Source organism: Bos indicus, chromosome 6, assembly GCF_029378745.1.
Source record: "Bos indicus isolate NIAB-ARS_2022 breed Sahiwal x Tharparkar chromosome 6, NIAB-ARS_B.indTharparkar_mat_pri_1.0, whole genome shotgun sequence".
Classification (NCBI taxonomy): domain Eukaryota; kingdom Metazoa; phylum Chordata; class Mammalia; order Artiodactyla; family Bovidae; genus Bos; species Bos indicus.
Genome location: NC_091765.1, coordinates 58,891,320 through 58,903,657, shown reverse-complemented (window position 1 = coordinate 58,903,657; position 12,338 = coordinate 58,891,320). Strand labels below are relative to the sequence as shown.

The 12,338-nt window shown below is 40.5% G+C and overlaps 1 protein-coding gene across 3 annotated transcripts in view; it reads left to right on the top strand.

Moving 5' to 3' along the window:
- Window positions 1-12,338, top strand: part of TMEM156 (transmembrane protein 156) — a 40,602-nt gene that overhangs the window by 19,464 nt on the left and 8,800 nt on the right. For all 3 annotated transcript variants that reach the window (XM_019962593.2, XM_019962592.2, XM_070791304.1), the window contains 2 exons: window positions 2,052-2,171; window positions 4,765-4,848. In XM_019962593.2, the coding sequence (XP_019818152.1) occupies window positions 2,052-2,171; window positions 4,765-4,848 (204 nt within the window). The remainder of the gene's footprint in view (window positions 1-2,051; window positions 2,172-4,764; window positions 4,849-12,338) is intronic.

The window sequence follows — 12,338 nt, the reverse complement described above, 5'->3', positions numbered from 1 at the left end:
TCATTTTAGAGGCCATTTAAACTATTATATTTATCTTAAAGCAAACACAAACATATGATATATATGCATTTTTAAAGTGAAATATAAGACTTCAAATAAATTTCTCCTGTGAGTTAGTTTGCCTGAGGCCCTACAGCCTCTACATTTAGAGGGTATTTCGAGGTGTGGCTATGTGTAGGGAGGGTGGGAGACAATCTGAGAAAATCTGAACAGATGGTGGGAGAATCAGGGTGGAGGTTCTGAAAAAGCCATATAGAGAAGGTGACTATGATGAAATCTGAAATATAGAGAGGTTTGGATGACAGATACTTAAAACTTATGTTTATTTCAATGTCCATTTATGTATCTATCTAGTTGCTTTTTATATTTTCTAAAACATTAAGAAGAAATAAGCATTGCCATATTGAGAATTTTTGTGTTAATGGGAAAATTCATAAATTCCAAAATGAAGTAGTAATTGACAGCTTTTTTGGGTACATAAATCAGGAAGTTATCAGTGGTATACAACTATGTAGTGTCATATTTGGGAAAAAGTATACCTATCTCGCCATGTGTAGAAGAGAGAAATTTTATTTATATTTTATTCTGCTGTACAAAGACTAACTTGATCTCCTTTCAAAGTCCTATGTGCCAGTGGGCAGGGGAAGCTAAGTTCAGTTTAGTCTGGTAAATTTACTCTGAAACAATAATTTAACCTGTCTCTAGATTTTTTTCAGATTTCTATCCATTTCCCCTTGGTCCTCTCCAAGATGGTTCCAGGGATGGGGGTAGGGGGCCACAGGGAGTGTAGGGAGACACCCTCGTCTGTTCTTACTGGTGCTTTGGTGGGTACACTGGCTAGCTTAGTCCCAACGGTGTACACTTTGCTATTGCAGTATGATGTTGGTGAATGCACAGTTCTTTTTTCATAGCTGATCATTGCCCATGCTACCTTGGTACTGGGCCCACCTTGGCCTGCTGGTACCGTACATCTTCTGTGCCAGTTAACTGCATGCTTTTATTTTGCTGAGTGAGGTGTGGAAGTCTGGCCACTAAACAGCATGGAATGATGCTGGGGAGGCTGAGTGCTGCCATCCCAAGTCAACCACTACCTTCTCCATTCAGCCTCTTCTTTAAATAAATGTTGACTGACGATTTAACGGACAAATGCACATGGAGTGGAGGGGCCTGTGAAAGGGATACCCAGATCGTGAGCCCCAGAAGGACAGTCACCCAAGGGTAAAAACAAGTTATATATCCTGCTAAGGTGAATAAGTACTACCTGTGATTTACATGCAAGGAAGAGGGTACATAGGTTGGTTTAGAATGTCAGTAGACAATGGTGTTTTGGACATAAGAAAGTCAGTCTCCTTTAAGTTACTGATATCTGGGGCTACTGGCCAGTGTGTGTTTATGGGACGAAAGGAGATCTTGCTAAACTATCACTGATGATGATTTTCCTTCCTTGTTGCCTCACTGTCATTTGAATGAACAATTTTTTTTTTTTTTTTACCTGTATCCTTATTCAATCTGGGCAAGGGTAACTACGTTTGTAACTAATGTTGCATTTGATCTGATCATTACCAAGTGAGCCCCTGTAGGAAAAGAGGTCTGATTAATCATCTACTCAGGCCTCTTACATGCCTCAATCCGCCTCTTTCTTTGTCTTTCCCTTTCTTCCCCATCCTCATCTTACTCATTGCATCTTTGATTTGAGGGCACATTTTTTTGGTTGCTTGGCCCAGGGTCAAATTGTTAATCGCAAGTGGCTCTGATGCTGGTATTCTGCTTGTTGTGATTCCAACCTAGTGACGGCAAAACTAGCATCGACATAACCTGGAAGTGAAATTAATTCTAGAATTTTGAAACTATCAATAAGCGGATCCCTGGAGACCACTTGGTCATGTTAGGAAAGAACTCAGGAAAGCAAGTGACCCTGTGACAGTGATGGGTTATATATTCAACTTCTCAGTTATGGACAGGATACACAGTAGAATCCAGCTGTATCACCATGGTGCCTCTTATCTGCTGCATCCCATTTTACTGTATTTTTGCTACATTTTTCTTTGTAGATTCTATCTGTTCCATGAAGATCACTTGGTATGTTCTAGTTCTATTAGTTTTTATAGTTTTGCTCATCTTCATTGTCAACAAAATACTTGAAGGCCACAGAAGAGTACAGAAGTGGCAGAGTAAGTACTGAAAAATTCACTATTTGGGATAATTTATTTAGTGTCCAGAAGTTCCTAATCTTATCTGTAGATTCCATTTCTTTTTTTGGTTCAATTTACCACTTACTGGGCATCTGTGTATTTAAGTGGTGATTCTAGGTAACTCAAGGGACATAAGCATAGGTCAGACAGTGCCAGCACTCACGGAGTTTCCTGTGTCTTTCTCCAGCCCAGACAGGTGATTAGGAGGGGGAGGAAAGGCTGGGTTAATTGGAAGGAGTTTGTGGACTGGAGATTGAGCAGAGCTTGGTGGAAGTGAGGCAGAAGAGGGGTAGAAGAATAGGGAATGGTGATAAAGGATTTCAGAATTGGAGGTCTTAAGCTCTAGGCTCTAGGTGATGAGTATGAGCAAGAGTCAATCTATAATAAGTGTGGGGGAGAAAATAGATTTTTGACTGTGAAGCACTAAGATGTGTAGTTGGAAATAAGGATAGTAGGAATCATATTTAAAAAGAATTAACAACTGATTAAGTATGACAAGGGCATCTACCTATCAGAACAGATATCGACTGTCAATTACTGTTGCAGTCCTATGGTGTGTTCCCATGTATATACTGGCCCTACCCTTCTGGTGTGTGCCCGTGAACATACTGGCTGAATATTAAACCTGATGAGTAGTTGGTCTCTTAAGGATAGTATAAAGTGTATCATTACAAGATTAGGCTTTGGAGACGGGTACTTAGTTTAGAATCCTAGTGCTTCTACTTACTATTTATGTAACTTTGTGAAAATTACTTACCATGATTGAGTGTTCCTTTCCGCCTCTGTAAAATGAAATTAATCACCATTCTTACACAGGGTTGAGGTAAGGATTGAAATAAAGAGATTACATAAGAAGTAGTTCTCAATAAAGGATAGTAGTATTGTGCTGGGTGTAGTATTTCCCAAGACTCTTGTGTTCTTTACCAGGCAAGGCCATGTTAGTAGGCAGAGCAAACAGTTCCCTCTAGGTTTGAGGGAAAGTGTCATTAATTATTTTGGCTAAGTGTTTGTTGGAGATATTTCTGAAGACAGTTTCATATCATCTTGTCATTGGTACATTAGTATATGAGGTCCTAAACACATTGGTCAGTAATATCATCAATATTCTTCATTTGTAGAATAAACATTTGCAGAGCATTCCCATGAGTTTGTTTGTTTTTTTTTTAAACTAGATTCTCAAAGTATATAGATAGGACATGTTCTATTTCTTTTATTTTATAGATTAAAAAAACCTCTGAGGCTCAGAGAGGTTAAGTAATACAGTAATAAAATGACAGAATTAGAATTAAGACCCAGGATCTTTCTAGCTTTTCTTATTTTAAATAAATGTGTGTCATTTGCAATAGTACATAGTTTTGAGTTTCTTGATCTATTTGTCTATGAATGGTTCAGTTCAGTTCAGTCACTCAGTCATGTCTGACTCTTTGCAACCCCATGAACCACAGCACGCCAGGCCTCCCTGTCCATCACCAATTCCCAGAGTTTACTCAAACCCATGTCCATTAAGTCGGTGATGCCATCCAACTATCTCATCCTCTGTCGTCCCCTTCTCTTCCTGCCCTCAATCTTTCCCAGCATCAGGGTCTTTTCCAAAGAGTCAGCTCTTCGCATCAGGTGGCCAAAGTATTGGAGTTGCAGCTTCAACATCAGTCCTACCAATGAACACCCAGGACTGATCTCCTTCAGAATGGACTGGTTGGATCTCCTTGCAGTCCAAGGGACTCTCAAGAGTCTTCTCCAACACCACAGTTCAAAACCATCAATTCTTCAGCGCTCAGCTTTCTTTATAGTCCAACTCTCACATCCATACATGATCATTGGCAAAACCATAGCCTTGACTACATGGACCTTTGGTGACAAAGCAATGTCTCTGCTTTTGAATATGCTGTCTAGGTTGGTCATAACTTTCCTTTCAAGGAGTAAGCATCTTTTAATTTCATGGGTGCAGTCACCATCTGCAGTGATTTTTGGAGCCCAGAAAAATAAAGTCAGCCACTGTTTTCACTGTTTTACCATCTATTTGCCATAAAGTGATGGGACTGGATGCCATGATCTTAGTTTTCTGAGTGTTGAGCTTTAAGCCAACTTACATATTAGAAAAGAGAGAGATATAAGCCAGATAGAGAAAATGTCTAGAAAGAGATCAATAGTGGGGAGTGACATTATGTTTTTAGGAATATCTACCTAAATGACAGGATCACTGGCTTTCAAAAACTTGCCTTGCAAATCCAACATATGAAGTAGTGAAAATTATCATGCCATTTAGGACATTAAATATTAAATATATGTCAAATATTCTGTATATCATATCTATTATACATAACAAAATAATATTCTGCATATAAGAATAGATGCACAATTGCATTTATGGCAGTGGAGAAGCCATTGGTTTTAGAAAGTATCTACTTGTTAAATGGAAAATAACAATAAGAAAAAGTTCAATGTCTTATTACTCTGGGCTCTGCTATGAATGGCCTATTTTCCTTGGTAATCCTTGGGACCAACAAGGGGAATATATATTAAGAATATGCTTGCTTATCATCTAAATATTTAATATCTTTTCTTGGAATAGGTCATAAATATGAACCTACATCTACCCTCTTACGAGGAAGTGATTCTGAGAAACTACGAACATTGAACGTGCGGGTTATTTCAGGTGAGTTCTGTGATATCCAAACAGAGCACTGCCTATGAAATTCCAATGCATCACCATTTCACTATAGACACAAGATCGAGTGATCTGAGCTCATTTAAATTAGTCTTGTAGCTGGAAGAAAGGAGCCATGAGCAAATGAAATCCAGTTTAATGTGTCTTATTATCAGGGGACAGTTATGATAAAAACTACCTCCTTAAATAATGGAAAGTTGGCTTAATTGGCAAGAAGAAATTCATGTGAGTAGGCAGAGGCAAGAAAGCAATAAGGAATAAGCCTCAGGTTTATTTTTAAATGAGACAAGATACCATTATTCCTTGGAATTGCAAGAAGTAATTGCAGAGTGGGCATAGTTTTGCTGGAGTCTTCACTTAGCAGAGGGTGTCATTGTACAAGGAGAACGTCTAATAGCCCCAATTAAAAAGTCCCCTGTCCTCTCCTGAGAGCTAGAAACAGAATAAGGGAATCCTAATTAGAGCAGCTGAGGGGGCTGTGAGCACAGATGCTGTGGTTCGATCTCATTCTTCTAATTGTGAAGTCTCTTTCTGAATTCAAATTGTCAAACCATATTTAAGAGAGAGAGAGAAAATACAACATGGGCAAAACTTCTTCATCAAGGAGAAATAATGTCCTCGACTCAGAAAACCAGAGAATTATGACTGGTGTTACCACGGCTCCTGGTGCACAGCCAGGGAGCAGGTGCCTTCACATTTTGTGAGAAGTTTGATAAGGAAGCTTCATGTCAGCTGTGTAAACAATTTTCAAAAACAAAAGGAAACCAAACCCTGAGCCCTCACCACAGCTACATTTGTAACCACATGGAGATTTGCACAGCATTTCACTGGAAAATATGCTCTGGGAACTTTCTTAGCTTTTTAAACTGGGAGGTTCTCAGAGCCCTAATTTGAGAAAAAAAATTGGGTTGGGTGCCCCTAAAGAGCTCAATTAAAAAGAAACTTAGACTTTCTATGCTCATCATTAGCAGTAAAATGGTTAACCTATGGCAAATAAGAAGCATTAGCTAAGTCATCATTTGACATCAGCAACGTACATGAGCTTGGGCAAACTCTGGGTGATGGTGAGGGACAGGGAGGCCTGGCATGCGGCAGTCCGTGGGGTCGCAGAGTCAGACACACAGGGTGACTTGGACAGCAACAACAAAAACGAGGGGAAGGTTGATGAAAACTGCATGCGGTCAGTGCCAATTTTGTTTGATGAATGAAACAGACAACACAGGGTGGTTTCAAATGGCGAAAGTAATGTTTATTTGTGGCATAGCCTCTGCTCGCCCTTCTTACCCGGTGCCTGTGCCTGCCATTCATGGGCCAGGCATGTTCTAACCCAGTGCTCCTGGGCTTTGGGTTGACTTAGGAATTCTGGTACTTTCTCATTTTAAGTCATAATTCTGAACCCTGTAGCCTTGTCTGAGAAAAAGTCAGTAGTTCCCCTGTCAACCTGTATAATCAGGGGAAGCACAAATTTAAAGTACTAGCTAACCACAAGACTCACCTCACAGGTTCTATTTATGAGCCTGTGATTTTCATGCACCAGAGAACTCTGCCTCAGCCATCCTTTCCCTTTAATGGTTCTCATTAAAAATCCTCTGACTTTATTACCAGGCATATAATATTAATGTTTAGAGTGGGCCAAGGGGTGATGGCCTTTTTTTAAAACCAAGAGGTCTTTGGAAGCTTAGCATCTTAAAGGGAGGAAGAAGCAGATGCTTTCTTGTTATAAATATTCCTTTAACCTTAAATGCAGTTTCCCCCCTTCCATGATAAGTTGCTCTTTCTGAGAGAGAAATGGGAAGGAAATAATGTCTCCCCCGAGTGCTGTTTCTAAGGCCTCTCTTTGTAATGATGGATGATCAGCAACAGTGAGAATCTAGGGGAAAAAATGTGCCAGCATGATCCTCTGGAGAAGCAGTAACATGAGTGAAAAAGAAAAAAAAAATGTAGTTCAAAGAGAGCAGTGACTATAGTCACATTCAGCAGAGCAGCTTGCTGTCAGCCCTGCCTGTACGTTCCAGAAGGTCTCTTCAGTTGCTCATGTATTACAAAGTAAGTATTGTGACACACATACACACAGAGATATAGATAGCTCACACCCTCAAGAAGATAAGAGAGAAATAGCACCCTTGCACTGCACGGGGCCTGGCACGTGCCGGGGGCAGAGTGAACACAGGTGAAATAAATAAGCCTCATCGCTACAGAAAGAGAAGTCGCACAGAATCAATTCTCAAGCTTCTGTGTGTCTCTAATATTTTCTCTCTTGCTTGGGGGAAGTGTGATGCCTTCTGTTGTCTGCCTTGGCATTCATCTATTTTACATTTTATTCACTTGACTATATTCTTTTCACACAGGTGATGACTCTGTCTTATTCATCTTGGATTCTTGTCCCTAGCATAGTATCTGGCATGTAGTTCATGCACAATAAAAGCTTATTAAATTGCACAAACCCTAAGGGGAAATGAGTGTAGAGTAAAAGGAGCAGTTGAATGAGAAATGAACCTTGGGGGTGGGGAAAGGTGAAAACAAATGGAGAGACGGAATGATCAAGGGAACATAATTTCATTTCATTAAAGAACGTAAAATGCACTTTGTAGAACTGCTAAGGATATCAAAGGATAAAAAACATTTTGAAGAAATTTTGAGAACCATGCAAAAGTAACTTGGAGATTCATCCATAAAAATAGTGCTTAATGAGTTGACTCCCTTGGGAGATGAAGGCCAGGGTAGTGTATTTGAATCATTGGGTGCAGACAATAGAAACCAACTTGGCTGATTTGGCAGAAAGGAAATTTATGGGAAGAGCAGTAGAGAACGCATGGAAGCAACAAGAACATTTGGTAATCTAAGCTTGTGCAGGAGTTGAGGGGACAGGCAGCCAAAACACGACTGGTGTTACCCCATAGGAATGGTCTGTTGAGAATGCCTCTGCTGATGTCCACACCAGATGCTCCCTCTGGGTTGCCAGAGCTCCCCTTTGACCACTCAGCCACTTTGCATCACTGTCCAGGATTACAAGCTCCACAGAGGGGTATCTGGTTGACTGAATGAAGGCACAGATTGGTACTCTGGGTACCAGGAAGCAGGGCGAGGGGATGTCTGCCCCTCTAACTTCCTGCATACTTGAGAGTGCCCCTGAGATGGCCATATACTGGACAGCCAACAAATAAATATCTACGTGCACGACAGCAGGTTCCTAGGAGTTGAGCCTCCTCCACTGTGTGGGTCAGCCAGGGAAGTTCTATCATCTCTTTCCAGACTATGTCTATCAAAAATGGTGAGATCTTTAAAACTTGAAATTCTTCACTTTCAAATATTCAACAAAAATATATTGAACACTTTGAGCCAGAAACAGTGTTAAGCATTGCCGACACAGTGGTCGTACCACAGTGCAGTCTCTGCCTTCACAGAGCTGAGGCCACCATTCAGGAGATTCAACCCCTGGTTCCTTAGGAGAAGGGAAGCTAATTAAACTATACAAACTCAGTAACCCCCTTGATGTGCACAGTACTTTCACACACATCATTTTATATCATTTCATAAGAACCTCACTTTTTCTTTCCTGATGAGAAAAATGGAAGCTAAAAGAGTTTAAAGTAACTGACCCACTGCCAGATCCTAGCAGGGTCAGGGTTCAAACTTGGTTCTAACCAGTGGTTGCACTTTTCAGCACATCACTTAATGACAATGATGAACGGGGAAGTTTACTGCTGGTTCAGATCAAAACTCTTCTTACTCTTTAGATGTAAAAGAGCTGGAAACCGAGATGAAACATTTTCTCTATAATTTAGCAGGAGTGTGTGTGAGACAGTGTGAGTCATCCTAAAAGTAACATTTCAGCACTGACAGTTAATGTGGGTGGGTTCTGAAGAACCACAAAGCAAAGAAAATGAAATGTCATCATGAATGAGAATTGCTAAATGCCAAAAGGAGGCGGATGACCTTGTAATATATATTACTCCCCAATAAAACTGATGGCAGTGTAAAATTATAATTTGCAACATGTTTAAGGCCAGTATAAAGATTAAGCAGGTTTCAATTTTATGCAGAAGATAAACTACTGGTACCAGATGTCCAGCAACCAAGCAAGATAACATGAAAATTTAATTTTTACTTGCTTAACTATAATATTTATGACTCTTAAAATACAGATTTAGGTTCATAAAACAGTAAAGGTTATAGCCATCTGCTTGGTTACAGAACAGATCAAGAAGCAGAGGGTGACTCTACATGTAGAAGGAAATTCGTAAGAGTGAAGAATCCATAGGCTAAATAAGAGAATTTATTCATTCACTGAGTGACTCTATGTGACAGCCATTTGTGCCAGGTCTGAAAAAACAGGGTAAAACATTTTGCAGATAAACATCTTCATCTGTGCAAAAACTTCCCCTGCCTGACCCATCCTACCCCCAGTCGCCACCTCCCTTGCAAACCTTCCCCTTTCCCACCCTGCCTTTGTCTGATTAACTCCAACCCTGCCTTTCATTAATCTTGTTAATCTTGGCTTAACTAACCCTTTCTCAGGGAAGTGTCTCAGATTTGGTGGACAAAGTAAACTACACCCTCATAACATAACACATCTTTTTGTGGCAATTATCACTGTTGTTCTTTTATGTTTCCGTTATTACTTACTGTCTCTCCTGTGAGCCAGTTAGCACCTTGTGATCAGGACACTATCTGATAATACTCATTGCTGCATCCCCAGCTCATAGTACAGTGTATAGAAGAGTTCATTACGGGTACCCAATAAATATTTGTGAAATAAATACAACCCTGTGTTGTCTATGTTGAAAGAATGGCTGCTGTCATCTTACAAAGACCTTTTCCTCCCAAACTATAACTTTTGATAATGCCTACCCAAAATAACAAAAGGAGAATGGTTAAACACTTCATCAGTTTCATTCCTTGGAGTACTAAGGATACCTGCAGTGTCATTGAATCAGACACTGAGTCAATGGCTCGGAATATTAGCACCTATCTGTTCAAGAAGCTTTTCCCCCTCTTTAATTGCTAATTCTAGATAATTCTGCAGTCATTCCCACCCCCCCCCCCCCATCCACATTTGATTCTCTCACCAGCCAGATTTGGAACAGCTGAGTAGTTTTAGGATCACTGTTAATAAAAACAGATGGAGCTTTGAACATAGTAGGGAGTTGGCACCTTGAATAATGGAAATGTATTTTAAGGCACCATAATTGGTTCTATTAGCACTAAAAGGCTACTAGCTATCTTGGGCTTGCACAAAAGTGCTCATGTTTTCATGTGATGGAAAGGTCAGAATGACGCATAGCAATATTGAAATTCTATATTCCTATGACAATTAGATCTTCATGATCCAGATAACCACAATGGTATGATCACTCACCTAGAGCCAGACATCCTGGAATGCGAAGTTAAGTGGGCCTTAGGAAGCATCGCTATGAGCAAAGCTAGTGGAGGTGATGGAATTCTAGTTGAGCTATTTCAAATCCTAAAAGATGATGCTGTGAAAGTGAGGCACTCAATATGCCAGCAAATTTGGAAAACTCAACAGTGGCCATAAGCCTGGAAAAGCTCAGTTTTCATTCCAATCCCAAAGAAAGGCAATGCCAAAGAATGTTCAAACTACCACACAATTACACTCATCTCACATGCTAGTAAAGTAATGCTCAAAATTCTCCAAGCCAGGCTTCAACAGTATGTGAACCATGAACTTCAGATGTTCAAGCTGGATTTAGGAAAGGCAGAGGAACCAGAGATCAAATTGCCAACACCTGTTGGATCATCAAAAAAGCAAGAAAGTGCCAGACAAATATGTTACTTCTGCTTTATTGACTATGCCAAAGCCTTTGCCTGTGTGGATCACAGCAAACTGTGGAAAATTCTTCAAGAGATGGGAATACCACACCACCTGACCTGCCTTCTGAGAAATCTGTGTGCAGACCAAGAAGCAACAGTTAGAACTGGACATGGAACAACAGACTGGTTCCAAATCAGGAAAGGAGTAAGTTAAGGCTGTATATTGACACCCTGCTTATTTAACTTACATGCAGAGTACATAATGCAAAATGCTGGGTTGGATGAAGTACAAGCTGGAATCAGGATTGCTGGGAGAAATATCAATAACCTCAGATATGCAGATGATACCACCTTTATGGCAGAAAGCAATGAAGAACTAAAAAGCCTCTTGATGAAAGTGAAAGAGGAGAGTGAAAAGGCTGGCTTAAAACTAAACATTCAGAAAACTAACATCATGGCATCTCATCCCATCACTTCATAGAAAACAGATAGGGAAACAATGAAAACAGTGAGAGACTTTATCTTTTGGGGGGCTCCAAAATCACTGTAGATGTGACTGCACCCATGAAATTAAAAGATGGTTGCTCCTTGGAAGAAAAGCTATGACCAACCTAGACAGCATATTAAAAAGCAGAGATGTTACTTTGCCAACAAAGGTCCATCTAGTCAAAGCTATGGTTGTTCCAGTAGTCATGTATAGATGTGAGAGTAAGACTATAAAGAAAGCTGAGTGCCGAAGAATTGATACTTTTGAACTGTGGTGTTGGAGAAGACTCTTGAGAGTCCCTTGGACTGCAAGGAGATCCAATCAGTCCATCCTAAAGGAAATCAGTCCTAAATATTCATTGGAAGGACTGAAGCTGAAGCTGAAACTCCAGTACTTTGGCCACCTGATGAGAAGAACTGAAAGACCCTGATGCTGGGAAAGATTGAGGGCAGGAAGAGAAGGGGATAATAGAGGATGAATGGTTGGATGGCATCACCAACACGATGGACATGAGTTTGAGTAAGTTCCGGGAGTTGGTGGCGGACAGGGAAGTCTGGCATGCTGCAGTCTGTGGGGTCGCAAAGAGTTTGACACGACTGAGCAACTGAACTGAACTGATGGCAATTAGAAAAAATAATTAAGACTGAAAGGTTTTTTTGAAGCCAGCTTAGAGAACTGAATAAGAATCACTGAACCATCTGAGAACGTCCACATCTGTCTTGCCCAAAGTAATCTGTGAGGATTAACTTGAATTCATCCATTTTTAGAGACGCTCTTAGGAGGAAACTGAGTACTCTGTGGGTAACAGGTTAGACATTTATTGCCATTATCTCCACAAAGTTGTGGCTGAATCTCTCAAAGTGTTAAGGAGAGAAGGAAGCACAGAGCTCGTCGTTTTGGAGGTTAGCTAACCACAGCCTGTGCCTGCTGAGTGCGTACACAGGTCCCACTAAATTTTGAGCAGTGTCCTCCGGTGAGCTTTAAAAGACGCTGGTAAAAATACTTTGTGTTGCACTTAGCAGTCCTTTCTATTTTTTCAGAGTACATCAAAGTGTACTTTTATTGCCTCATTTTACCTTTATTTTCCTTAAGGCAGCCACACTAGCTTTGCCAAAGTCACAAGGAAATGATCTCGATAGTTCCGTTTCAGTACCTGGTCCGCTTTGAAGGAACATGGCAGGCGAGGCCCAAGCCCAGTTGGGCCGCAGCCCACAAGGCC